The sequence below is a fragment of the Erithacus rubecula genome, assembly GCF_903797595.1.
Source record: "Erithacus rubecula genome assembly, contig: scaffold_322_arrow_ctg1, whole genome shotgun sequence".
Taxonomy (NCBI): Eukaryota; Metazoa; Chordata; class Aves; order Passeriformes; family Muscicapidae; genus Erithacus; species Erithacus rubecula.
The window spans coordinates 55,595-80,189 of NW_027636008.1; the positions used below are offsets into that span (position 1 = coordinate 55,595).

General features: G+C 55.3%; 2 protein-coding genes across 3 annotated transcripts; one reads left to right on the forward strand and one right to left on the reverse strand.

The window, feature by feature from the left end:
- The first annotated feature begins 3,789 nt into the window (after positions 1 to 3,789).
- On the forward strand, positions 3,790 to 10,388 carry LOC306815988 (E3 ubiquitin-protein ligase TRIM7-like). Its single transcript, XM_079332495.1, has 6 exons — positions 3,790 to 4,390; positions 5,934 to 6,020; positions 6,130 to 6,362; positions 6,866 to 6,981; positions 7,268 to 7,300; positions 8,785 to 10,388. The coding sequence occupies exons 1-6, from the start codon at positions 3,878 to 3,880 to the stop codon at positions 9,309 to 9,311; spliced, it is 1,509 nt and encodes a 502-aa protein (XP_079188621.1). The 5' UTR covers positions 3,790 to 3,877; the 3' UTR covers positions 9,312 to 10,388.
- Positions 10,389 to 10,469: 81 nt separating this feature from the next.
- ZNF692 (zinc finger protein 692) lies at positions 10,470 to 17,496 on the reverse strand. 2 transcript variants are annotated; one of them, XM_079332490.1, is made up of 12 exons: positions 17,363 to 17,496; positions 16,565 to 16,761; positions 16,444 to 16,475; positions 15,759 to 16,112; positions 15,512 to 15,560; positions 15,240 to 15,383; positions 14,678 to 14,794; positions 12,491 to 12,553; positions 12,161 to 12,239; positions 11,956 to 12,070; positions 11,549 to 11,648; positions 10,470 to 11,186 (listed from the first exon to the last, which is right to left on the reverse strand). In XM_079332490.1, exons 1-12 carry the CDS (start codon positions 17,384 to 17,386, stop codon positions 10,823 to 10,825), a joined length of 1,638 nt encoding a protein of 545 aa, XP_079188616.1. In that variant the 5' UTR covers positions 17,387 to 17,496; the 3' UTR covers positions 10,470 to 10,822. The 2 variants fall into 2 exon arrangements, with proteins under 2 accessions (XP_079188616.1, XP_079188615.1); XM_079332489.1 differs by having other exon boundaries at positions 15,240 to 15,386; positions 17,363 to 17,494.
- Positions 17,497 to 24,595: the final 7,099 nt, after the last annotated feature.

Sequence of the window (24,595 nt, forward strand, 5' to 3'; positions counted from 1 at the left end):
TTTCCGGAATGGGCATCTCTGGTTCATGTGAGGTGTCTTTCTACTTTATAAATTTTGCATTCCTGGGGTTCAGTTCTCAACAGCAAATTTCTCTCCCGGGTTTTGTCAAATTCCTCCTTTAAGTCCGAGAGTAGTGTCCTAAACTCTTAATCTCTTTTTCTAATCCAGAGTCTGCCCATCATTCATTGCCTATTTAATGGATTAAATCCCTTCTCAACACTTCCCCCCGCTGCTCCACAGGCTCCTTTCCCAACAGACACAACTTGCTGGGTAATTCCAGGGTTGGGAATACAGAAAGGTGGTGGGAAAAGGAAAGCAAAAGGGGAACCCTTCTCCTTTTCATTCCACCTGTTTTAGGGAGGGATGGGCAGCAGAAAAACCCATCCTGCACGTGCAGGAGGAGGACTGGAACCTCACCTGCAGTCGGGGTGTCCCCGGATACGTGAAGATCCAGGGCTGTCACTTCCTCCTCACGGTCCAGGTAAGACAGCAGGTCAGGCTTGGGAACAGAGAATTCTGGAAAACAGAATTGTCATGCCCAGAGCTTGAGTTTGTGGGGAAAGCCAGAGCTTTTCCAACCACAGAAAGAGGGTTTAGGGCTTTCCTCTATAATAAAATAATGGGAGAGTGGATTCCCACTGCTCCCCCTGCCTTTCCTCATCCTCATCCTCCTTGGGGAGCGGCAGGTGGGCGAAGATTCCAATCATTCATTTATTATTATTATTGCTGGAGGATGGGCTGGGGAAGGTGGATTTGCCCTGCCCTGCACCCCTGGCATCCCAACAAGGTGAATCATCCCCCCAAGTTTGCGCTGCTCACCCAGGGCCAGCAGGGCCGTGCAGCTCTGCTGCACCACGTCGCGATGCAGAGCTCCGTGTCGCGGGCCCAGCACCACACGGGGCTCCATGGCCGGGATCAGCCACTGCAAATCAATGGATGATTGCTCCCTAATGAGACAATGGCAAGGCCAAGCTGGAGCACCGTGTGGGGAACAAACCTGTCCATCCTTCTGCCCCTCAGTCCTGCAGTCCTTCCAAAAATTAATAGGCAGGAAGAAGCAGAAAGGGAAAACAGAAATGCAAGGATTCCTTAGAAGGGTTCCTTAAAAAGGAATCAATAAAGGAATAAAAAAAGGAATAAAATGCCTCCCAGGAAGAACAAGTTTCTGTCATCTGCAGGTAAGACTCTGCTGAGAGATCTGGACCCTAAAATTAATTTTCACCTAAAATTTACCCACACAGCTCATTCCCAATGCAGCAAACCCTGGGTGCTCAACCCCGGAGTCTAGGAATCTCTTTCCAGAGAATCCTGTCACAAATTTTCCAGCTCATCCCCAAACCCCCTCAGCAATCACTTCTCAAGCCCGTTATTTCCCCATTATCTCTGAGACTTAGGGGAAAATCTGGAGTTTTCCCAGCTCTAGGAAGAGTGTTTAATGCTTTCCTTTACAATAATCATGGAAAAGCAAATTCCCATTGCCCCCCTCATCCTTCCTCATCCTCCTCACAATGCAGCAGGTGCATAAGGATCCCAATAATTAATTTCGGGTTTTTTTTCATTAATTATTATTGCTGGAGGACAGGTTGCAAAAGGATGGATTTGCAAGTTCTGAAAACTTGCTGATGGCGGGAATAAATGCCATCACGTTTTCCAGCATGGATCCCTCCTGCTACTTTTCCTTTTATTTTTACGTATTTTGGAGTGCCCACCAGCATCTCATGCTACTTCATTTATTCCTCAGTGTTTTGCCATCCTGCTAAAATTAAGGGAAATAAAGGGGTCGACACATGTGAAGGGGACCACCCGAGGGGGAAGGACACCAGCATTTTGGGATTTTTTATAATTTTCTCCCTTCCCTGGGACCGGAGAGAAGAAAATCCAGGACCCTAAGGGGAGGAGGAGGAGAGAAGGACGGAGATGGGGAAAATCAAGCCATTTTTCTGCCTTTTTCCCACATCCTAAGCCGAATCTCCCCGTTACCTGCAGGTCCGGCTCGGCAGGTGCTGTCGGCAAAGCCCCCCCCCACCTGCCCGCCCCTTTATTTTCCCAAAAAAGCCCCTTTCCCCACCCAAAAAAGTTGGGACACACACGTGGGGAGCGGATGAGCCTGGTCCCTCCGATATCCCAAGCGATAAGAGCTAAAAAAGAAAGGAAGGAAAGACAGGTGTAATTAAAAAAAAAAAAAAAAAAAAAAAAAAGGGCTGTGCACAATGGCCGGGGCCCTCTGGCGGCAAGAGCCGCGAGTCTGGGCGGAAATTAAAAAAAAAACTCAAACAAACAAAAAAAACACCCAAAAAACCAACAAAACCCCCACTTGGATCACGAAAAAGAAAAAAAGCCCCCCAAAACAAAAAAAACCCAACCTGTTCTGGAGTTCTTGCGCCGCTCTGTGGGTATGGGGATGAGCCCCAGAGTCACTTTGCATGTGGGGGCTGCGGAGTGACCCCCTACATTTATTTGTGCTACAGGATCAAGGAGCATTTTGGGGCAAAACCCCCTAAATTTGGAGCGGGGGCAGGTACTGGGTGTGTTTTAGCCAGTGCGGGCTGAAGGGAAGGGGCTGCAGGACCCCCCATAGCGGTGACCGTCGTGACCCTTCACAGCAGGAGAATGGGGGGATTTTGGGGGTAAAAAGGGAGTTGTCTGTCAACGGGGGCATGTCGCGACATCAAGGCATACCGCCCCCAAACGTGGTAACCCCCATGAGGAGTTTGGAGGCCAAAACGCCATTTCTCCGCGGGCGCTGCCTCCCGGCCCGGCCCGTCGCCACGGCAACGGCGGCCAGCTGCCCGCACCCAAGATGGCGGCCGCGGGCCTCACAGCGCAGGCGCCATCTCGAGCCTCCCAATGGAGAGGGGCGGGCAGCCGCCATTTTCCCTCGCGCCCTGCCTGAAGGCGAGGCCGCCATTTCGGAAGAGGGCAACTCCGCTCTGACCCCAAATTAACCACTTTTAACCCCAACCAACTGCCCTTCCCGACCTTACGGTGAAGAAATATTTCCTGCCAAAACCAATCTCATAACAGACAGTGAGGAAACCTAAAGAAAAACAGGTGCTCTCCATATGTGTCAGATGCTCCCAGTGAGATGTAAATCCCTAAATCCCCTGGCAAAGGGCTGATGGCGGTTTTGGGGTCAGTTTTGTAAGTCTGGAGGTTTTGAGTATTTTTTCCCCTGAATTCAGGTTCCTGGAGCGGATTTCTGACACTCGTGGGGACACAGCAGAGGCTGATGCTGTAAAAACCATCCCCAATCCCCTCACACTCTGCAGGGATCCCCAATCCCCTCACACCCTGCAGGGATCCCCAATCCCCTCACACCCTCCCCAATCCCCTCACACCCTGCAGGGATCCCCAATCCCCTCACACTCTGCAGGGATCCCCAATCCCCTCACACCCTCCCCAGTCCCCTCACACCCTGCAGGGATCCCAAATCCCCTCACACCCTGCAGGGATCCCCAATCCCCTCACACCCTGCAGGGATCCCCAATCCCCTCACACTCTGCAGGGGTCCCCAATCCCCTCACACCCTGCCCAATCCCCTCACACCCTGCAGGGATCCCCAATCCCCTCACACCGTGCCCAATCCCCTCACACCCTGCAGGGATCCCCAATCCCCTCACACCGTGCCCAATCCCCTCACGCCACAGCGGCCATCGAGCGCCTCCTACGGGTCCTTACGGGCATCGCTCCCCGACTCCACGAGACCCTTTCCCGCCTTGCGCAGGCGCGGGCCCGCCCCCTCCCGCCGCGCAGGCGCGGCTCCGCTTCTCGGCCGTCGGTCGGGCGGCGGCGCCGTGCGGAGGGGACGCGCGCAGTTCGGGGACTCGCCGCCGTTACCGACGCCACGACCGGGGCCGCCACCGGGACCGCGGCCGCCATGGAGGCGCCGCCCGCGCCCCCCGCCGCGCCGCCCGCGCCCTGCAGCGCCGCGCGGAGCCTGCAGGACGAGCTGACGTGCCCGGTGTGCCTGGAATACTTCAACGATCCGGTGCTGGTGGCCGAGTGCGGGCACAACTTCTGCCGCGCCTGCGTGACCCAGTGCTGGGAGGACTCGGCGCGGCGCCTCTGCTGCCCGCAGTGCCGCGAGCCGGTCCCGCAGCGCCTCTTCCGCCCCAACCGATCCCTCGGCAACATCGTGCACATCGTCCGCCAGCTGGGGCTGCCGCCGGGCCCCGCCGAGCCGCCGCCGGGGCCACCCGCGCCCTCGCCGCCGCTGCCCGCGGCCGCCCCGCCCGGGCCGCCGGGGCCGCCGCGCTGCCCGCGCCACGGGGAGCCGCTGCGGCTGTACTGCGTGCAGGACCGGCGGGCCGTGTGCGTGGTGTGCCACCTGTCCCGGGAGCACCGCGCCCACACCGTGCTGCCCGCCGAGGAGGCGGCCCACGCCGCGGAGGTCAGTGCCGGGTCCCCCCGCACGGCGAGGGCGTCGCGACCCTTCCCCGCAGCGGAGAGCACTGCCAGCCCCCTCGGGCTGCGGGGGCAGTGAAATCCTCGCCCGCCACGGGTCTTTATTTGGGGTGCAGGACCCCAAGAAACGGGGGATGCAGAATGGGGGGGGATAGGAAACACCCCCGGCCGTAACGGGAGATTCCCACGGAGATCTCAGGGGGTGCAGGTGCCCCAGGGACTCCCCCAGTTCCACCGGGCAGTGCAGAAATGAGTGTGGGGTGCAGAAATGGCCCCCCAGGCTGCCACGGGGGATCCCCTCCCTGGGTGGGAGCTGCTCCCCGGGGTCAGACCGGAGTCATCCCAAAAACAGGGACACGCCAGGGTCGGGTGCAGTAAGCGGCGGGTGTTCCCGGTGCGAGACCGAACTGGGTTAACTGGGAGAGTACTGGGAAAGGGGTGTCCCGGGGGGGCGATGGTGCAAAATCCCCCCAGCCCCCCGAAATCCCGCGGGGCAGCAGCGGGCTGGAGCCTGCGAAGGTGGGCAGCGGGGGGCTCCCGACGCCCCCCCAGCGCTGGCGCCCGGCGAGTGGCGCAGAGCGAAATCGGCGCCCCCCATGTCGCGACATGGGGCGTGTCGCGATGGCGGCGGGGATCGGAGTGTGGGGAGGGCGCTGTGCCATCGTTAACCACCGCGTATTAATTGCTGTTATTGCTGTTAAAAGGTTATCCCGTTTAGAGGAGATGTGGGTTAGCGTTAGGAACTGCCGTGGTTCCTCTTCCGGGGATGCTGGGGCCGTCCCCCCGCCCCAAATCTGGGATTTTGCCCCTTTTTCAGGACACAGATGTCCTTAGGCAGATCCCGGTTGTCACTTGGGGCTTTTTTCCCCCCTCGTTAAGCTACTTTTTTGAGTGTTTAATAATTGGTTGTTGCTGAGCTCCTCCCTTCTCTTTTTTTCCTGGTGCTTGCTTTAGTCTCATGGATAAATTCTGAAGGCAGCAGCTTCTGGCTCTTAACAGTCAAAACTCTTGTATTTTGGGTTTTAGTTATGAAATAAGTGGATTTGTTTGCCCCCAAGTCCAGCTGCAGTTTGCAGGGTATTTCTGGGGATTTTCTGCCCTCCATGGAGGTCAAACTACTTAAATAAGGATGAGTTTAATTAATTAATAATTAATTATTATTTTAATGAGCAATTTGGAAGCAGCAGTTCCTCCTCTTGGGGGTAGGTCTCCAGCCCAATTTTGGGGCACCTTGAGGAGGAGGAATGTGGGAGGTAGTCCTGGGAGGAGGACAGGGGTGGGACCAGGGCATTTGTTTTTTCACAAATAAATTTACTTTTTTTTTTTTTTTTTTTTAAGTTTTTGGGCTGGTTGCAGTGAATTTTGGCAGAACAGCCTGAGGTCAGGGTTGAGGGGAGCAGGGCAGTTGCTGGTTCCAGCTCCAAGAAAAGCCCAGATTGGGCGAATCTGACCATTTTAGCAGCAGCAGCCCTTCCCTGCCGATGGCCCACGGGCAGAATTCCCAAGGGATCTCGTTGTTGTGCTTCCAGGAGGTGCCCCAGGAGCAGCTGAGCTCCCTGAGGAAGGGGCGTGAGGAGGCCAAGGCCGAGCGGGAGCGGCAGAGCGAGGAGCTGCTGGTGGGTGCGGGGGCGTCTCCTGGCTGGGGGCACACCGGGGGGCTCCCCCGCGCCGTGGGAGCCCCAGGGCTGCGGGTCCTGCCCTGACGGGGTTTGCTGGGAGTTGCAGAAGCAGACGGAGGTGGAGCGGCAGAAGATCGTGGCCGAGTGCAAGGAGCTGCGGGCGTTCCTGGAGGAGAAGGAGCAGCTGCTGCTGGCGCGGCTGCAGGAGCTGGAGAGGGACGTGGGGCGCCGCAGGGACGAGAGCGTGGCCCGGCTGGCCGAGGACATCGCCCAGCTGGACAAGCTGCTGGCGGAGCAGGGCGGGGACGGCGGCTCCCCTGGCCAGGTGGGCTCTGCTCTGTGCCTCCACGGCAGGAATTCCCGCTTGCGGACACGGAAATCCCCTCTGCTGGGCAAAAATACCCTGTTGCAGGGACAAAACCTCTTTATGGGGCTGAAAATTCCATTTATGGCACGAAAAGTCCTGTTGGGGTGAAAGCGAGGTGAAGAAGATTCCGTTTGTATGGGCAAGAATTTTCATTTGTGGGCCAAAATATTTCCATTAATTGGGGAAAAAATCCTGTTAATGGGATGAGAAATTCCATTTATGGAAAACAGTATTTCTAGGGACGAAAGTCCCTTCATGGGATCCTGCCAAGCTTTTGGGGAGTTTTTTGAGATCTCTGAGGTAGAAAATGCTGATCCTAACAAATTCCTTGGGTTTTCTTGCCGTTCCAGGGTGTCATCCCAGCTGGCAGCAGGTGAGTGAGCAGGCTGGGGGCTGTGGCTGCAGGCAGAGCTGGTATTGCAGCTCTTGCAGGGCAGCTCCCTGTGCTTGGTCCCTGACTCCCGTGTCTCTGCAGCCTGGAGAGCTGGATGTTCCTCAAGCCCGAGCCCGGCTTCTCCGAGCTGGAGAAGAAGTTGAAGAGCTTTTCCCAGAAGAGTGCAGTGCTCAAGGAAGTGCTCCTGGAATTCAAGGGTGAGCCTGACAAGAGCCTTCCTGGAAAAAAAACTGCTTCCCAGACAGGATCCCACATTGAAGTCCCCCAAAATCAGGGCTGGGATGGAGCCAGGCACTTACTCCCGCCCTGGGGCTGGTTGGGAGAGCTCCAGGTTGTTTGAGCATTGGCTCATCCCAGGGAAAAGGTGGAAAAGTGGTGATTTCCCTAGAATGTGAGTGTGGAAGTGTGGAGTAGGGCTCATTCCCATGGCATGGGCAGTTCTGGGGGCTCCAAGGGCTCAATTCCTCCCTTCTCTTCCTGCAGAAAACCTGCGCTTCGAGCTGGAGAACGACACAGGTGAGGCCATTGGGACTGGGGTAAGACCTCACTTGTCCAGGGTCTTGCATGGAACTGGCTGGGTTATGGGGCCCTGACTTCCCTTTTCCAAGAGATAATGTGGGAGTTTGCTGGGATTGGGGGTTATGGGGGCTCTGACCTCCCTTTTCCAAGGGTTAAGGTTGGAATTGCTGGGCTTGGGTTCTGTGTGGGCTCTTCAAGGTACCGTGGGTGGCTCACCTGGGTCCTTCCCCTCTGTTTTGGGACACAGACAATGGGCCAGTCCCCACACAGATGGGGTAATGATCCCAGAGGTGACTCAGCTCTGTTTTCACCATTGGGTTTGGGACAAAGAGGATGGGTCAGTCCCAAGACAGGTGGTGGAATGTTCCCACAAGTGACTGTCCTGGTTTAGGGCAAATTTGGGAGAAAACTTCCAGAGGGCCCCCCCGGGAAGCAAACCCAAGGACTCTTGCCCCAACCGGCTGGGGAAGAAATTTCCTCAGAGGGAAGTGGAAAAGACTTGTTTATTCAACAGGCAAAGCACAGCCCAGCACAAAAAAATATGAACGATACCAAACAACAAAACCTTTTGGTGCTCTAAAGAGATGACAAACTCAGGAAGTCTCTCCTGTGGCGTTAGCTCAGTCTGTTCTCAGTCCCTCTGGTGCTGGAAAATGCCTCTGCCCAGGTCAGGCCCCAGTGGCCACAGGTGCAAGCTCCTGGTGCTCCCCCCAGTCCAGAGCAGGTTCAAATAATTCCAGAAAAAAAAAACCAAACAAACCAGCTTTCTGGGGAACTTCTCTGCTTCAGTCAGTCAAAAACCAGGTAAAAGCAAAGGGCAGCTCTCTCGCTCTGTCCACCACGGTGACACAGTCCAGGAGACCAAGCGGTGGAACTCCTGTTTTGAAAACAACTGCCTCGGACATTCCACCGCTTCTCCTCCCCCCCTTCACTCTCAAGGCCAGCCTTAAAGTACAAAAAAGTACAAAACTTATTTCTGGGCTGAGCAGACATATGGGGATACAACTCAACACAGAGACCCCCCAGGACAGGGACTCACCCGTGTTGTCCCCGGAGAGTCGGGACACGGACTGTGGGTGGGACAGTGGCCCTGGGGGTGGGACAGCGGCCCCGGGGGTGGGACAATGGCCCTGGGGGTGGGACAGCGGCCCCAGGAGTGGCACAGTGGCCCCGGGGGTGGGACAGCGGCCCCGGGGGTGGCACAGTGGCCCCGGGGGTGGCACAGCGGCCCCGTGGGTGGGATAGTGGCACCGCGGGTGGGCACAGTGGCCCCAGGGGTGGGATAGTGGCCCCACGGGTGGCACAGTGGCCCCACGGGTGGCACAGTGGCCCCAGGGGTGGGACAGCGGCCCCGTGGGTGGGATAGTGGCACCGCGGGTGTGACAGCGGCCCCGCGGGTGACGCACCTGTGTCCCCCGCTGGGTTTGGGGCACAGGCACCCAGTGCAGCCGCCAGTCCCACGGTCGCTCCCCCCTTTCCAGGCGAGCTGTCGCTGGACCCCGACACGGCCAACCCGTACCTGGTGCTGTCGGAGGACAAGCGCAGCGTGCGGCTGCGCGGGGCGCCGCAGGAGCTGCCGGCGCACCCCAAGCGCTTCGACTACGCCTTCTGCGTGCTGGCCGCCGAGGGCTTCTCGGCCGGCCGCCACTACTGGGAGGTGGAGGTGGGCGACGGGGAGAGCTGGGTGCTGGGCGCCGCCCGCGAGTCGGTGCGCCGCAAGGAGAAGGTCGACTTCGCCCCCGAGGAGGGGATTTGGGCGGTGGGGCTCAACTGGAAGGGCAAGAATTGGGATCAGTACCAGGCGTTCACCTCTCCCGAGACGCCGCTGTCGCTGTGCGAGCGGCCGCGCAAGATCGGGGTGTACCTGGACTACGAGGGTGGCTGGGTGGCGTTCTACAACGCCGACAACATGGCTCCCATCTTCACCTTCACCGCCGCCTTCTCCGAGAGGATCTTCCCCTTCTTCTGGCTCTTCTACGTGGGCTCCTCGCTGTCCCTCTGCAACTGAGCCCGCCCCGCTCACTGGTGGTGTCCCCTCTCACCCGTCATCCTTAGGTTTTCCTTTGCTTCCAAGCAGAGCAACCCAAATCCTGCCCTTGGCCGTTCAGGGGGGATTTTTTTTTTTTTCCTGTTGCAGTTCTAAGTTTGGAGTCTTATTACCCTTAAAACCTTCTTCAAGGGTGTTGGTTGGTGAGGGGGCTGTTTGAGCACCCTCTGCCTGTTGCTGGTTAAACACCCCTGTGGTTAATTTTGTGTTTTTTGGAGTTGGAGCCCCATGGAACAGGGAGAGGCTGATCCCATCTTACTTGGAATAGTAGCCAAAGCTTCGTGTCCCCCCTCCCTCCTGAAATGCTGTGTGGAGAGGAGGGGTGTTGTCCCCCCCAGTTTGGACACTGTTGCTTTGCAGGTCATCTTTGCCCATCTCATTATCCCATCCCATCCCATTATTCCATTTTCCCATCCCATTATCCCATCCCATCCCCTCTGGGGAAAGGGCCGAGCCCATCCTGCTGTCACTGACTCCCCCCATCTCCTCTATTGCCCCCCATTTCTCTCCCCATTGCCCCCATTGTCCTCCCCATCTCCCCCAGTAGTTCCCATCTCCCCCGCATCAGCTCCTCCCTCATTTCCCTCTTTGCCTCCGGGATCCCAGCAAGGGGATGTGGATATTTGGGGTCACCCCAGACCCAGGCTGGGCGGTTTTGGGGGGGCTGGAGGGGTCTGTGTTCTAGGTGTGATCTCACGCTTGTCTGCTCCCCTTTTGCCCCCCCCAGCTGCTGTTCGTGTCCTTTGCCCTGTCACTGTTTAATGGGGAAATAAAAGTTGCTGTGCAAAAAAAAACCCTAAAACCTGATAATTTGGGAATTTTTGGTACTGGGGGAGAAGGAAAAGCTGATCCTGCTCAGGAGGGAATGGAGACAGAGACATGCCTGAGGTAGGGCACCAGGAGGTTCTGGGGGCACTTGCAGTTGACTAAATGGTCCCAGTTTAGAGCTTCCAAGTATCTGTAAGTTCAAATTCTATTCAAATTTGGTTTAAATCTGAATTTTGAATGAACAATAAAGTTTAAAGGAAAAGGTTGAAGAACTGGGAGCTCCCGGTTTTGGGGCACAGCCCCATTGGGCACTCCCTCTTATCCCAGTTTGGGGGCACAGACCCACTGGGAGCTCCCTCTCATCCCAGTCTGGCTCCCTAATTCCTAGGTGTCTCCAACCCCTTTTCCTGTGCCCAAACCACCCAAATCTCACTTTTTCTATCCTTTTCCCATGAAAATTTGGCACCAAATCCCACTTTTACCCAAAATAATTCTTTATTGAGGATCCACCTGTGGCAATACTTCTGGGCTTGGGAGAAGCCTGGGATTTGGCAGAAACACTGGGATTTTCCCTGGGACTGGCTTAGAAAAACGGGGATTTTCCCCAGTTTTGCCTTTCCCGTGTATTTTTGGCACCTGGAGCTGCTGCAGGGTCCGGCATTATCCCTGATTCTGCTCCAGTCCCCAAATTGGGGGCGAGCCCTCTATGACCCCCCCTCCCCCATCCCCTGGCCTTGGGGCGTGCCGGGGTCCTGCCCCACGTCCCCCCCCCCATACCCCAGTGGGGTCCCCCCCGTGTCCCCCCCGCTGCCCAGAACGTCCCCAAGCAGCTCCAGCGGCTCCACGAGCGCGGGGGGCTCGGGGTGCTGCTGGATTCCCTGCAGCGGGGGCGCTCCCCCGAGCCCCCGGGGGTGGCTCTTGCTCTTGTGGGCGGTGACGTTGTCCCTCTTCTCGAACCTCTTCCCGCAGACGTCACACGGGAATTGGTAGAAGGAGTCGGCGTCGTGTTTCCTCATGTGCCAGTTCAGGGAGGCTTTCTGGCGGCAGGTGAAGCCGCAGATCTCACACCTGGGGGAGGAAGGAGCCCCAGGGATGAGGCGCAGGCAGAACCGTCCCTGCCCCACTCGGGGCTGCAGCGTGCCCTGGGTGAAGCTTCAGTGCCCTCCTGGCGTGAATGTGTTGGACAGGAGTCCTTGCTTCTGTCCCAGCTCATTAACCTGTGCCCCTGCAGCTGAGCCTGGAGCTGCTGGATCTGGGCACAGCCAGCTCCAGGGGCAGAAACCTCGGCAGAAATCCCAGCCCAGCAATTGGCTGGAGGCCGTGGATGCTGATTTTGGGTTGAAAAGGGTGGGAAGAGGGTCTAGGGCTGAGCAGAGCTGCAGGGATGGGACTGGGACTTACCGGGGGTTGGAAAGGGGACTGGCACTTACTGGAGTGGCTTCTCCCCAGTGTGGATCCGCCGGTGGATGATCAGATTGCTGCTGGTGCGGAAGGAGCGCGCGCAGAACTCGCAGATGTAATCCCGCTTGTCTGGGAGCAAAAGAAAAGGGGCTAATCCAGCCTGGAAAAACTGCCAGGGCCCTTGGGACATGCTGTGGGAGCAGCCTGGGAATGGAGATTGTAAGGGAGAGATTCGGGGAGCCAAGTGGTGGCTTCAGGGGTGGGAATTTGGGAGTGGGGAAGGGGCTGCAGGAGGTGAATCCCATGGGAGCAGCTGGGATCCACAGAGGAAGTGTGATCCGTGAGGGAGGTGAAATCCCTGAGAGGAGCCAGGATCCGTGCAGGGGGCTGTAACTCTGACAGGAGGATTACAGGGGGGTGAGACTGCCCCACTCACCACTGTGCAGCTTCTCGTGTTCCTTCAGGTGCTTCTTGAAGTTGAAGGATTTCCCGCAGGTGGGCTCGGAGCAGGTGAAGGTTTTCTGGTGCACGTGCTGGTACTTCTGGTGGTGCTGCCAAGGGGAAAAATCTGTCAGCTCCCAGTTCCAGCTCCAGGACACTCCAGCCAGGCTCCCCAGTGCCTGGTCTTTCCATGTGCTCACATTCAGGTACTGGCGGTTGGAGAAGATTTTGCCACAGCCTTCAAAGTCACACAGGAGGATCTCACGCTTTGCTGCCTTCCTGGCAGAGAAAACATGGGAAAAGTCATTGTCAGGACGAGGAGGAGGGTTGGAAAAGCTCTGGAATACAGAGCAGCCCCCAGCTCCTTCCTCCTCACCCACCTTCACTTTTTCCCACCCATAAAATCGAAAATGAGACTAAAGAAACCCTTTCAGAGCCTCCAGCCCATCCCCCTGGGAAGAGCTGAGCTCCCCCTCCTCCTGGGAATGGCTGGAAGCTTCCCTGGCCCTTCCCTCCCCTTTCCCAGGTACCTGATCCTCTTGGGGCCGATCTGAGCCACGTCCTTGTCACTCGCCCGTGGCTGCCGCTGGCAACTGCAACAGGAAAGAGCCATTTGAGCCAGGCCCTGGAGTCCCCTCGCTGTCCCCAAGCCTAGAGCCAACATTCCCGAGGAAATCCCACATTAAATCATCCTCAGGACCAGCATTTCTCCCATTTGCACCCCACGGGAGCAGGACACGCTGGAACAAACACATCGTTCAGGCATTAAAATAAGAAGAAATTCTTTATTGCTTGTTACAAAACCCTTTTCACATGGTTTGGACACGTCCCAGGACACTGAAATTGGCTCCCAGCTTGGTTTGATCTATAATTCATCCATAGCTCCCTGGAAACAGCAACTATTCCTGGCTGTCGCCCTGGAATTAAGGAAAGATCCATTAAAAGTGGATTAAAGTGGGCTTTGGGGAAGAGAAATAACAGGCTGGTGAGAGATTCCAATGCTCAAGCATGGATTCAGCCTGGGGCTTGTCCCAGATCTCTTGAAAAGAGGTTTTATCAGCTCAGGGTGGCTTTACCTGGGGAAGGGAGAAAAGGAGAAGCCCTTTGACATCTGGACAGTTCTGCTTTGCTCATAAGCCAGGATTTTATCTCCCATTTTCGACTTGCTGTGATGGGGGGAAATTAGCAAAAAGATTAAAAACATGATCTGTGTCACCAAACTGAGACCGAAAAGGGCTGACCTGAAAGCTTAGGGAGGGGGCAGAGAGCTACAAGCCCCTCCTAGTGCCTCAGAAAAGCCACCAGCCTGCAGGTGTAACTTTGGAGGTATTTGGAGGGCTAGACCATGGGACTTGGGATGGAAATCAGGCAGAACCCAAAAAACACTAAAAACCCCCCACATTTAATTCATTTTCGGCCCCAAAAAGAATGGCCCAGATCGAATGCAGACTCTTCTACCCTGACATTGCATTTGGGAGCCTGGGATCTGCATGCCCAGGGAGATGGGGAGAGCAAATTCCAGCGTTACCTTCCCTGGGATTGGGTCTCCAGGAAGGGTGGTCCCTGTTCCAGCTGCATCTGGGGTGGTTCTGGAGCTGCTGGAAGAGGGGAAGGGTTCAGCATCCGAAAGGAGCCACTCAAAGGGATCAATCAAAGCTGTAAGGGGGAGGCACAACACTCACCTGGGGAAAGGTTTGGGGTGGGATTGGCACTGAGCCCATCTTTCAGGGGACAGCAGACAGAGGAGTTATGGCTCCATGCAGGGAAAAGGGATTTTACCCCCTTATTGTACCAAAAGTGTAAGAAACTCCATCCAGCTGAGGTGTCCAGGTGTGTTGGATCTGAGGCTGTGCATGGACCAAGCCCCAACCCAGTGTCCCTTAAATGCTTGTGCAAAGCCCCACTGAAGCCCTGAGGGCTGATCTGAGCTTTTTTTGGCACAAAACATTGAATTTTGTATGCCTGGAAAGGAGAGCACGGCCCCAAAGCTGCTGAAGAAGGTACAGATCCACTGGTGGAGGAGATTGTGGTGGGATTGATGAGTTTTGGGCTGCTCCATCTCCAGCCTGGTGGAGGCTTCACTGCCCACCACAGGTCTGGTTCAAGGGGTCTTTGTCCCCCCTCCACAGCAGCCCCATTCTTGGCTGGCTCTCCTTGTTCCCTGACCACCCTGGACTGGCCCCATGGGGGACGGGGTGGGTGACTCAAGGTTCATGAAGCCCCTGCAGCCAGAGCCCCCTCTGTGCACTCAACATCCAACAAGAGCAAGAAACACGGCTCTGCCCTGCAGCCAGCAGTGTCACGGGCAGGGTGACACCCCCCTTGGGGACACACAGCTCTGCCCTGCAGCCAGCAGTGTCACGGGCAGGGTGACACCCCCCTTGGGGACACACAGCTCTTGCCCCAGGGCCAATGATGTGATGGGGAGGGCTGATCCCACTGGACACACACAGCTCTCACCCCACGGCTGGTGGTGTCATGGGGAGGGTTTACTCCCACTGGGGACACGCAGCTTTTGTCCCACAGTTGGCAATGTCACCGGGAGCACTGACCCCCACTGGAGACACAGCTTTTGCCCCATGGCCAGAAGTGTTATGGGGAGGCTCTACTCGCCTTGGGGATGCACATCTCTTGCCCCAACAGCACTGGACCCTCCCAAGACGTTGATCTGACCCCCATGCCCTCATCCCTTCACCGCTGCAGCTGCCACGGCTCACCTGGCGCGTCCGCTCTCCTCTGGGCTGGGCAGGGGTGGCTCGAGCAGGGGCTGCTCCTCCTTCATCGGCCTCTGGCGGGCCTTGGGCTGGCTCTGGCGCCGCTGTGGCTCGGAGCTGCTGTGGGGGGCACAGGCCGGGCTGGGTGAGGGAGGTTTGAGTGGTTGATGCAGGTTGGATGTGGTAGGAAATCAGTTGGACATGGTGAAACATGTGGTGGTCATGGAAGGACTTGGTTAGACACGGCAGGACATGGTTTGGACACAGTTGGACATGGTATGACATGGCTGGCCATTAGTTGAGCGTGGCAAAGACCCTCCCCCAGGTGAGACTCAATGAAAATGCCTCTCCAAAATTCTGTGCCCTTTGACCCCAGAAACGACTTATTTTATCACCACATGGACACTGTTCCCACCTCCTCCCACCACTCTGCCAGGGCAGCTGCAGCAGGACAAGCACGTGGCAGGGATGTGAGTCCTGGAGCCCTCCCAGTGCAATCCTGGGCTGGGCCGGTGTCAGTGGGCACCATCTCAATCTCCACCTGCAGCTGCCTCCCAGCTCCCACCTGCCCCGGGACGGGTGGTAGTTCTCATCACGCAGGTCGTCGGTGTAGGCCAGGTCATCACTCTCGGCAAAGTCCTCGTCCTCCTCTTCCTCCTCTTCCTCTTGGGGCTCAGCTCCTGGCTCTACATCATCCCCTGGGATGGTGCTGCTGGACAACCCCTGGGTCAGCTCTGCCGTGGTGGCTCAGCCACAGACAGTCGTGTTGGCCAGCGCTGGGGACCAGGGATGGGTCTGGCCAAACGCAACTGTTGGCCTGTGGGTGCCACCACTCACCTCTCACCAGCTGCTGCTGCAGGCCCCGGCTCCAGTGGCACCTGGGGGGCTGGAAGGGGACAGGAGGGCGGTGAGGAAGGGCTGGGAGAGGCGAGGATGGGGTCGCTGGAAAGATCAGCGGGGTTGGGGCAGCGTCTGATCCCGGCGGGATGGTGGTGGAACTGGAACTATCCTGGAACCAGGAGAGGTGCTGAAGGTGGGGAATCAAAGGGAGTTGAGGGCGGAAAGATGACCTGGAGGAGCTCACCTGTGTCACCGCTGTCAGCACCGTGTCCCAGCTCCCCACGGCCGCGGGGCGAGCCGGCCGCTCCCTCCTCGCCCGAGGGCAGCGCGTCCCCGCGGGGCGAGAGCCGGCGCCCGGCGCCCTGGGAGGGGCTGCACCCCTGCGCCGCTGCCGGGGGCTCTGGGGAGGGGCTGCCGGGACCCCCAGCGCCCCCCCACGAGAAGCGGTGCCCTGCCACGCACTCCCAAACCAGCGGGGCTGCCGCGCTGCCGGGCGCCGGCAGCTGCATGTCCGGCACAAAGCCACACTCCTGGCTGTGGCTGTGGGACAGCACGACCAGGCGCTGCAGTGCAGCTGGCTGGAGCCGCTCCAGCTCTCCTGGGAAAACAAAGGAATCTGTGAAAAACAGGTCAAAAATGGTGTTTTGGGAGGAGTGGGACACATGCAAGGGCCCCTCCGCCTTCCTCAGGCTCTTAGGGTACTCCTTGTTAAGAGCAACCCTCAAATAGTTTCCCAAAAAAGAGGGGGGATGCCAGAAACAGAGAACACAGGGAGGATTTGCCTAGTGCTCAGGGGGGTGAGAAAATCCAAGAGCAGCTCCAGGTGCTTCTCCAGCACTCAACCCAACAGGAATCCTCCCCCTCCACCATGAACTTCTTATGGACCCAAACCACTGGATGCCAACGTGGAACAGGGAGGAAGCACCTACCTGGGCTCCAGGTGCAGCCATGAGAGCTGTACCTGTACGGGAAGACAGAGGTGAGCAGGCAGAAATCGGGATTTTTCCCACGAGAGGTGGGTTTTAATGGGTTTTGAGTCCCCATAGTGACCTGTCAAGGAGGAACTGGGCCAGCTGGGAGTGCAGGGCGAATCCGAGCTGCTCCTTGAGGCGGCACCAGCGCTCCAGGTGCCCCCCGATGCGGATGCGGCACTTGCTGCGCCGCGCGTCCAGCTCCCGGCGCTTCTGGCGCCGCACGCACTCCGGGGCCGGGGGGCGGCCCCCGCGGGCCGGGTCTGCAGGGCAGGGCTGGGGGCACACGGGGTCAGAGGGGGCAGCAGAGGGGGGACAGGGCTGCTGTGAGTCCGGTGGGGAATCTGGGGTATGGTGGCTCCATAGGGGAGTCTGGGGGTGACACATAAACATGGGAAGGGGGCACGGACGCGGCTCTGCGGCACTGGGGTCTCACGGAGGATACGGGCGGATATGGGGGGGCTGACAGGGGGCACGGACACGGCTCTGTGCACGGGGGATATGGGGAGGTGCTGGGGGGCTGACAGGGGGCACCGTGCGGGGAGACACGGGGGGGGCTGGGTGAGGAATTAGGGTGTCCTGGGGGGGGACATTGGAGGTGGCCTGGGGACATGGAGGGGGGGAGGGATCCACACCGCCCCCAGGCCCCACCTCCCAAGGTCCCGCCCCTCGCCTTGGCTCCGCCCCGCTGGGTTCCCCCCCCCCCCCCGCCGTTTTCCCCCCCCCCCCCCCCGCCCCGTCCACCCCCGCCCGTTCCCGCCGCCGGGCCTTAAAGCGGATGGGGCCACAGGAGAACGGTGACGGGCGGAACGGGGAATGTCCGCGACTCCATCGCGCTCCCGCCACCCTCTCCGCCCGCGCCCCGCCATCCGAGAACCTCCTCTGCCGGTCCGCGCTCCATCCCGCGCCGAGAGGGTCCCACCGCAGACCGTGCCCCCTTTAAGAGCCACCGGACCCTCCCCGGCCCCGCTCGCGCCGCAGCCGATGGCGGAGGCCCCTCCCCTGCCGCGCCTGCGCGGAGCCGCGGGGACCGCTGGGAGATGTAGTCCCGTTGCGGGGCATCATGGGAAGCTCCCGAAGGCAGCCGGGGTTCAAAGTGGTGACAGGTGGAGCGTGGGAGATTTCCTGCATTATTAGGAGAAAGCAATTTTATTTTGAGGGAAAACATTTTCTTTTCCATAACTGTCTGTTTTAATTTTTGGGGAATCTTCTACCCCTGTGATTTTACTGGGATCAGTTGAAGAAAACCCTGCTTTTCCATGATGTCATCGCCCTAAATACAGGTCTCAGTGGGACTTACACCATTCATCTCGTTCCTATTCTTCTCCACCCTACTTGGGCACATGTGGAGCACTACTCAGCAATCACCAAGGAATAATTATGCAACCCAGCAAATTATCCAGCTTGCTGCTGAAACGCAAAGTGTGACTTCTGACCAGATTTCTGCCCTTTTGCTCAAAATAGTTGCAGCAAAAAAGAAAGCTATGTCATTTCCCTGAAGTGTTTTCTTCTATATTGAAGAAGTGCTCCCCTTTCTCACCTTTAATTCAAGTCAGAGAAGCCAAACAGCTGCAGCTCCTCTGAGTCTTTTACACCTCGTGGGATTTGCTCCTCCTTTTTTCTGGGAATGAGAGGCGGTCCCAATCAGGGGTATATTAACTAATTATTAATATTGCTAAGGATCTTCATTCCCTCTCTGAGATTAGCTGAGAGAAGGGTTCTGCTCTCATTTCTGTGAAGAGGCTGTTTCACCTTACCTCAGTTTGATTTTTATTCAGGAGATGCATTTGGGCATCTAAAGCAGCAGAGCCTCTGAAGATTCAGTGAAAAAATAGCATTGAATTGAAAATTCTGGGTGGGAGACCCCAAAACACGGGACACCCCAAAACATCAGACACCCAAAAACCCGGGGACACCTCAAAATAATGGAGGGAAATTTTTTGGGGAAAAAAGTGGAAAAAGGGCAAAAAAAGGAAAAAAAAAAACCAAAGCACACAGATACAAAAACACCCACAAAAAGCACAACCCCCCCCAAAACCCAAAACATTCCCAAAAACCCTCCAGCTCCCCCAAAAATTGCCAAAAAAATCCCCCAAAACCAAGCCCCACAAAAACCACTCAACCCCTCAAAAAACCCTCAGAAAAGAAAACAATTAAAAAAACCCTAAAAGAAAAAAATCCCTGAAAAACATTTAAAAATCCCTAAAAAATACCCAAAACAACCTTAAAAACTCTCCAGTGCAACCCAAAACCCCTTCAAACACCATAAAAGAACCCCAAACAAAAAAAAAACCAACTCATAAACTCCAAAATTCCACTTTAAAACCCCCACAAAACTCCTTTAAAACCCCCAAAAAACCCAACCTTCCCCCAAAAAACTATTAAAATCCCACAAGGCCCACCTCAAAAATAAAATCCTTGAAAAAAATTCCAGAAAAACTTAAAAAAAAAAAAAAAAAACAGAAAAACTTTTAATAATCCCAAAAATTCCCTAAAGACCCTCAAAAAACCCCCAAAAGCCCTTTAAAAATCCCTAAAATAAAACCCTTAAAAAACCCTCAAAAAGCTCCAGAAATTCCCATTTAAAACCCTCCCACAAAAACCTTTTAAAAACCCCCAAGAAACCAAACACCCTTTTAAAAACTCCAACACTCCTCCAAAAATCTTCTTCAAAACATCCTGTTAAAAAAAAAAAAAAAAAAACAAAAAATCAATTTCAAATCCCTTTAAAAAAACAAAACCAAAAAACAAAACCAAAAAAAGTCTCAAAATTCCGCAAAAAAAAAGGGCAAAAATCCATACCACAGGTTCCTGAGATTGCTTGGGTATCCAGAGTTTATAGCACTGGTTAAACTGGTAGAGCTGAGGATACTTAGCAGTTTCCAGGGACTCCAGATCTTTATCATAGAGCTGGAACATCAAACAGAGGGCAAAGGATTCTCTCTGAGAGAGCAGGAGCTCAGTGAAAACAGCAACAAGGTACTCCACTATGTGTGTTCTTAGAAAAGCAAAACCAAATTTAGCTATTGACCTGAGCAGACACTGGGGCAACCCTCCTTACCTTGGGCCTTGGCAGCAGCCCACAGAGCATCATTCAGAAAAGCACTGAGTAAGATCAAGAAGTGTTAGACAAGAGTTTCTGACCTCTGAGGAACCTGAAAAATCCTCCACACATTAGTTCCTGCTGAAGTAAATAATTCATCCTGACTGTGCTGTGCCAAGCATGCCTGTATTTAACAGGAAAAGCCCCCTGCCAAGCACCACCTCAGAGAAGAACTGATTTGTACTGGGGGGCACACCCCAGGTAACATGTACAAGTTAAACAGAATTTTCTTTCAGTCATCCCAGGTGGTACTTGAGCACCAAATACCCACAGAGAACTTAGTGAGGTTCTGTGGGGTTTGCAAATCCTGCTCCAAGCCCAACTGATGCCCCTGTGACTCCCCTGTGATTTTCCTCAAGGAGCTGTTAGAACTGTGCAATATTTGCAATATTTGCCACCAGAGCTTCATTCCTGAAGAAGCTTTCTCTGGAAAATGCATCCATTTCCTACTTAACAGCACAGTCCTCTCTCCCTGATCTCAGGAAGAGCTGCCCACAGCCACGGAAACCACCTTCCTCTCCTGATCACCTCACTGTCCTAAAAACACTGTGACAGAAGCCAGGCGGTCCATGCAGGGACAGTGTCTCTTCTCTTTAGGGTCAGGGGAAAAGGGCAGAAGCACCTACAGAGCTTCAGTGCCTCTCTTGAGGAGGAAACACCATGGATCTGCACCCCCTTCTGCTTGCAGGGAAGACAATAAAACAGCTCAAGGAAAAAAATGGTAAAAAAATATTAAAAATGGGTAAAAATGATGCCCCTTTCACTCCACTGGTAGAAATTACACAATACCAAAAAACCTGCACCTGTTCCATCCTCAGACTGAAGCAGTAGCTTCTAACGCAGCAGGGACAACAGCAGGGAAGGGAAATGTTTGGATAATCATGTCTTCATTTAAAGATTTCTTCATGAAAGTCATCACTGCCCTAAATCAGGACATCTACCATATCCAGGACATCTAATAAATGAAGAAAAAAATCTAAGCAGAGGATCAAGACTACCAGGAAAAACAACAGAGGTAGAATGCAACACTTTAAGAATACAAGGCAACCTTTTAATTTATAAAAAAAAAGAAAAAAAAAAAAAAAAGGATGAAAGGCACCTTTATCACACAATATAATGTTAAGTGCAACACAAGCATCACAGCTGAACCTTCCCTCTGCCTTGCAATGCTGCTGTCCAGCAAGGAGAGGCTGCGGCTGCTTCTGGAATCCTGTAAGTGTCCAAATCCAGGTTGGACAATGGGGCTTGGAGCACCCCGAGCTACTGAAAGGTGTCCCTGTTCACGGCAGGGAGTGGAACTGGAGGAGCTTTAAGGAGCCCTCTCACCCAAACCATTCTGGGATTCCATGATTCTGTGCAGAGACCCCGGCAGAAGGGCTGAATTTCCATTTTAGTTAAAAAATGCTGCTGCCAGGGCATGGAGAGGCATTTCAAATACTGTTAAAGTGGCAAAATCACATCAGAAATTACTTACAGGTGTACAGAATTCTCTGTCTACGGTGGAACCAAATTCCCCGGCAGCGCCGGGAGCGGCGGGTTTGCAGGTGCCGGGGCCGGCACGGGCGGTCCCCGCGCCCCGGCCGGTTCCGCTCAGCGCGGGGCAATCGCGGCCGCCGCCCTCCCGCGCACGGCGGGCACACGGCCCCGGGCCCCCGCGCCGCGGCGGGAGCGAGTCCAGAGCCCCGGCGGGACCCCGGAGCGGCAGCGGCAGCGGCACCGCCGCGCTCGGGCCCGGCGCGCGTCCCGACACCGCCCGGTCCCCGAGCCCCGCGCTCCGCCCGCCGAGGGAGCGGCGGCACCGCTCGGCACGGGATCCCCGGCCGGCACCGACAGCACCCGAACGGAACCCCGGTCCCACTGGGGAGCCCACCTCAGCGGCCCGGGCTCCGCCCACGGCACTACGGCATCGGGTCACGGCGACACGGCGACACGCCGACACGGCGACGGCCCCGCGCCACAGGAACGGCCCCGCCCCTCGCGCCACAGCGCCACAGCGACTGCCCGCCCCCCGCCTCACAGCAACGGCCCCGCCCCCCGCCTCACAGCAACGGCCCCGCCCCCACCTCACAGCGACTGCCCGCCCCCCGCGGCACGGCCCGCTGCCCCCCGGGTTAAGGGTCGGCCCTCCCGGCACCGTCACCGCCCCGCACCGTCACCGTTCCCGCGCGTCACGGGGTCGGCCTGCCCTCCATGTCATCGAGTGAGGCCGGCGTCCCGCATCACCCCGTCGGCCCGACCACGTTCATTGGCGCCGCACGGAATGTTCCCAATCACAAGGCCGAATGGCCGCCGCCATAATCTCCGGCAACACGTGATTATTTAGTCGCAGCCATACTTGTCCTGCACCAAGTGGCCGCGTTGGAGCCGCCATATTTGACCAAAAGCACGTGGCGGCAAGGGTACCGCCATTTTAAACCGAAAGCACGTTGCGAGCATGAACGCCGTCTTTTTAAGCCAAAAGCACGTGGCGAGCATGGGCGCAGCCATTTTGAACCGGAAACACGTGGCGATCACGGGCGCAGCCATTTTAAACCGAAACCACGTGGCGGGCATGGGCGCCGCCATTTTGAACCGGAACCACGTGGTGGGCATGGGCGCAGCCATTTTGAACCGGAAGCACGTGACAATCACGGGCGCCGCCATTTTGAACTGGAACCACGTGGCGGGCATGGGCGCAGCCATTTTGAACCGGAAGCACGTGACGATCATGGGCGCCGCCATTTTTAACCGGAAATACGTAAAGAGTAGGAGCGCCGCCATATTGTACGGAAAGTAAGTACGGGGCAAGAATGCCACCATATTCAACCGGAAGTACGTACGGGGCACTGACGCCGCCATATTTAACCGGAATCACGACCCTAACGCTTTCTAGCGTCGGAATGGCGGCGAAGCACCGCGTCGAGAGCGCAGGGTCGGTCGGCCGGTGTCAGAGTCGCGTCGGGATTAGGCAGGTGACAAGAATGATGCATTTTGAGGGGCGAGGGCCCTGAAGGGAGCCAAAAAAAAAAGACGGCGGCCGACCGGAAGTCATTTCCGCCACAACAAAGATGGCGACTGACAGGAAGTGGCATCGGCCACCACAAAGATGGCGGCGAGGAAGGGCGGAAGTCGCTTCATGCCACTCCCATGATGGCACCTCTGTCGTTCTTCGGCTGACCTTCCAAAGGTGGCGGCAGAAAGGGCGGGAAATGAAGGTCCCTGCTCGGCTATTTGGCTGCCTGCCTGCGCCCCGGTGCCGATCCCCCCCACCCGGCGCCGCTTTCCGCGGCAGTGCCAGGCGTGCGGACACGGGCCGTGCGCTCAGCGGCACCGCGGGCACGCCGGAGCCCCGTGGGCACCGGCAGGCAGCTGCGGGAGCGGCTTTCTCTGCGGGGCTCCTCCGCAGGAAGGGCCCTTCCTGAGCCGTCCCGGCTCCGCTCCGCGCTCTCTGCCCGCTCCCCTCTGGCCCCGGGGACATGGAGAGAAACACAAATACATCGAGGAAGAACGAACACTCTGCAGAGCTGCCGAGCCATCGCCCTGCCCACAGCCGGGATCAGCCGGCAGGAGGAGGCAGCTGCTTTCTCAGCCAGCAAGGTGAGAGCTGCGGGAGGGATTTCTTCCTTTGTCCTCTCTGCTGTCACTCCCTCGCTCTGCCTCTCGTCGCCTGTGTCTGCGGGGCTGGGGAACTGTGGGCTGCCCCCCCCTTCCCAGTGTGAGCACAGTCCCTTTTTGGGGGCATGGACCGTGCTCCTGGCCGGGGCAGCTGCAGCCGTTCTGTGCCTTCTTTGGGAGGTAAAAAGGCTGAGAGGGGGACGGGGTGGGCTGGGTGTAGAAGACAGAAAAAATGTAAATATAAAAAATACCTAACTAAACCTTAAATAAATTTATTATTGGTCTTATTTGGTTAGAGGCAGGATTTTTAATCCATAATATAAATGTAGTTTATATAAACAAAAATATAAATGCACAAATGTGCAATATATACAAACATAAAACTAAAACTATATCTGCATTTATGAATATATGTACATGTAAATATATATAAATTAAAATATAAACAAATAGAAGTATATATGTAGGATATAATATAAATAATATATGTTATAGTGTATAATATACTTAATATATATATATTAAGTATCAACTTAATCAAATCTTTATATATATCAAAGAGTATGATATATATAAATAGAAAAATACATTTAAATATAGTTAAGAATAATGGGTTTTTCTGTTTCTATTAGGTTAGAGGCAGAGCTTTTCAATAAATAATATTAAAAATATAAACATACAAATATATGTAAAGATATATATACATAAAATAGAAAAAAGATCTAGTAATGTAAACATGTACATAATAAATAATAAAAGTGTAGTATATGTTATAATGTAAATTCCATAAAATTTATTGAGTAATATATGTAGTATATATAATGTCAAATATGGATAGGACCAGAAATTAAATATTGAAATAGGTATAAGTTTTCTGTATTTAAAGGTTTCTTTTTTTGTTTTATTTGGTTAGGGGCAGGAAGTTTTTTAGTTGTGGTTGGGCTTTTCTTGGGGCATTCATTTAGGGGAATTTTTTCTAGAATTGGGACTTTCCTTTTTGCCCCAGGACCTCAGGGGCTGCCCCAGCCTGGAACCTCTCCTGCAGTGGTAGAGAAGGAATCCAGGCAGTGTTCTGGGACTTTGAATCTACACAAATGTTTTCCAAAAGTGTTTGCAGAGATCCAGCTGTGGGGAAGCTATTGTGAAGGTTTGTAACCTTCTCAGAGGTAAAAAAAGTATTTACTATTGGTATGAATTGATTGTCATTGATAAGCAGCTGAGGTTCTCTAGTACTGGAGAAAAAATCAGTTTTATTTCAATAAAATTGAATAATTACATGGTGATTCCTACATTCCAAATTCTGTTAGTCCTTGTCCTCTCAAAGTGCAAAGAAGTTGAAGTAATGGAACAGAATTATTCCACGTAAAACATTCTGCATGAACCATGTAAATTTTTGTTTTAGCCTCTTCATTT

Bases quoted from the DNA above. Each gene is read 5' to 3' on its own strand.
- LOC306815988 (XM_079332495.1), top strand. From the start codon at position 3,878: ATGGAGGCGCCGCCCGCGCCCCCCGCCGCGCCGCCCGCGCCCTGCAGC. The intron at 4,391-5,933 runs GTCAGTGCCGGG...TTGTGCTTCCAG, and splicing joins AGGCGGCCCACGCCGCGGAG to GAGGTGCCCCAGGAGCAGCT. The intron at 6,982-7,267 runs GTGAGCCTGACA...CTCTTCCTGCAG, and splicing joins AGTGCTCCTGGAATTCAAGG to AAAACCTGCGCTTCGAGCTG.
- ZNF692 (XM_079332489.1), bottom strand. From the start codon at position 17,386: ATGGAGCGCGGACCGGCAGAGGAG. The intron at 16,762-17,362 runs GTTCTCGGATGG...GTGTGCCCCCAG, and splicing joins AGCGCGGACCGGCAGAGGAG to CCCTGCCCTGCAGACCCGGC. The intron at 11,649-11,955 runs GTGAGTGGGGCA...TTTTGCTCCCAG, and splicing joins ACACGAGAAGCTGCACAGTG to ACAAGCGGGATTACATCTGC.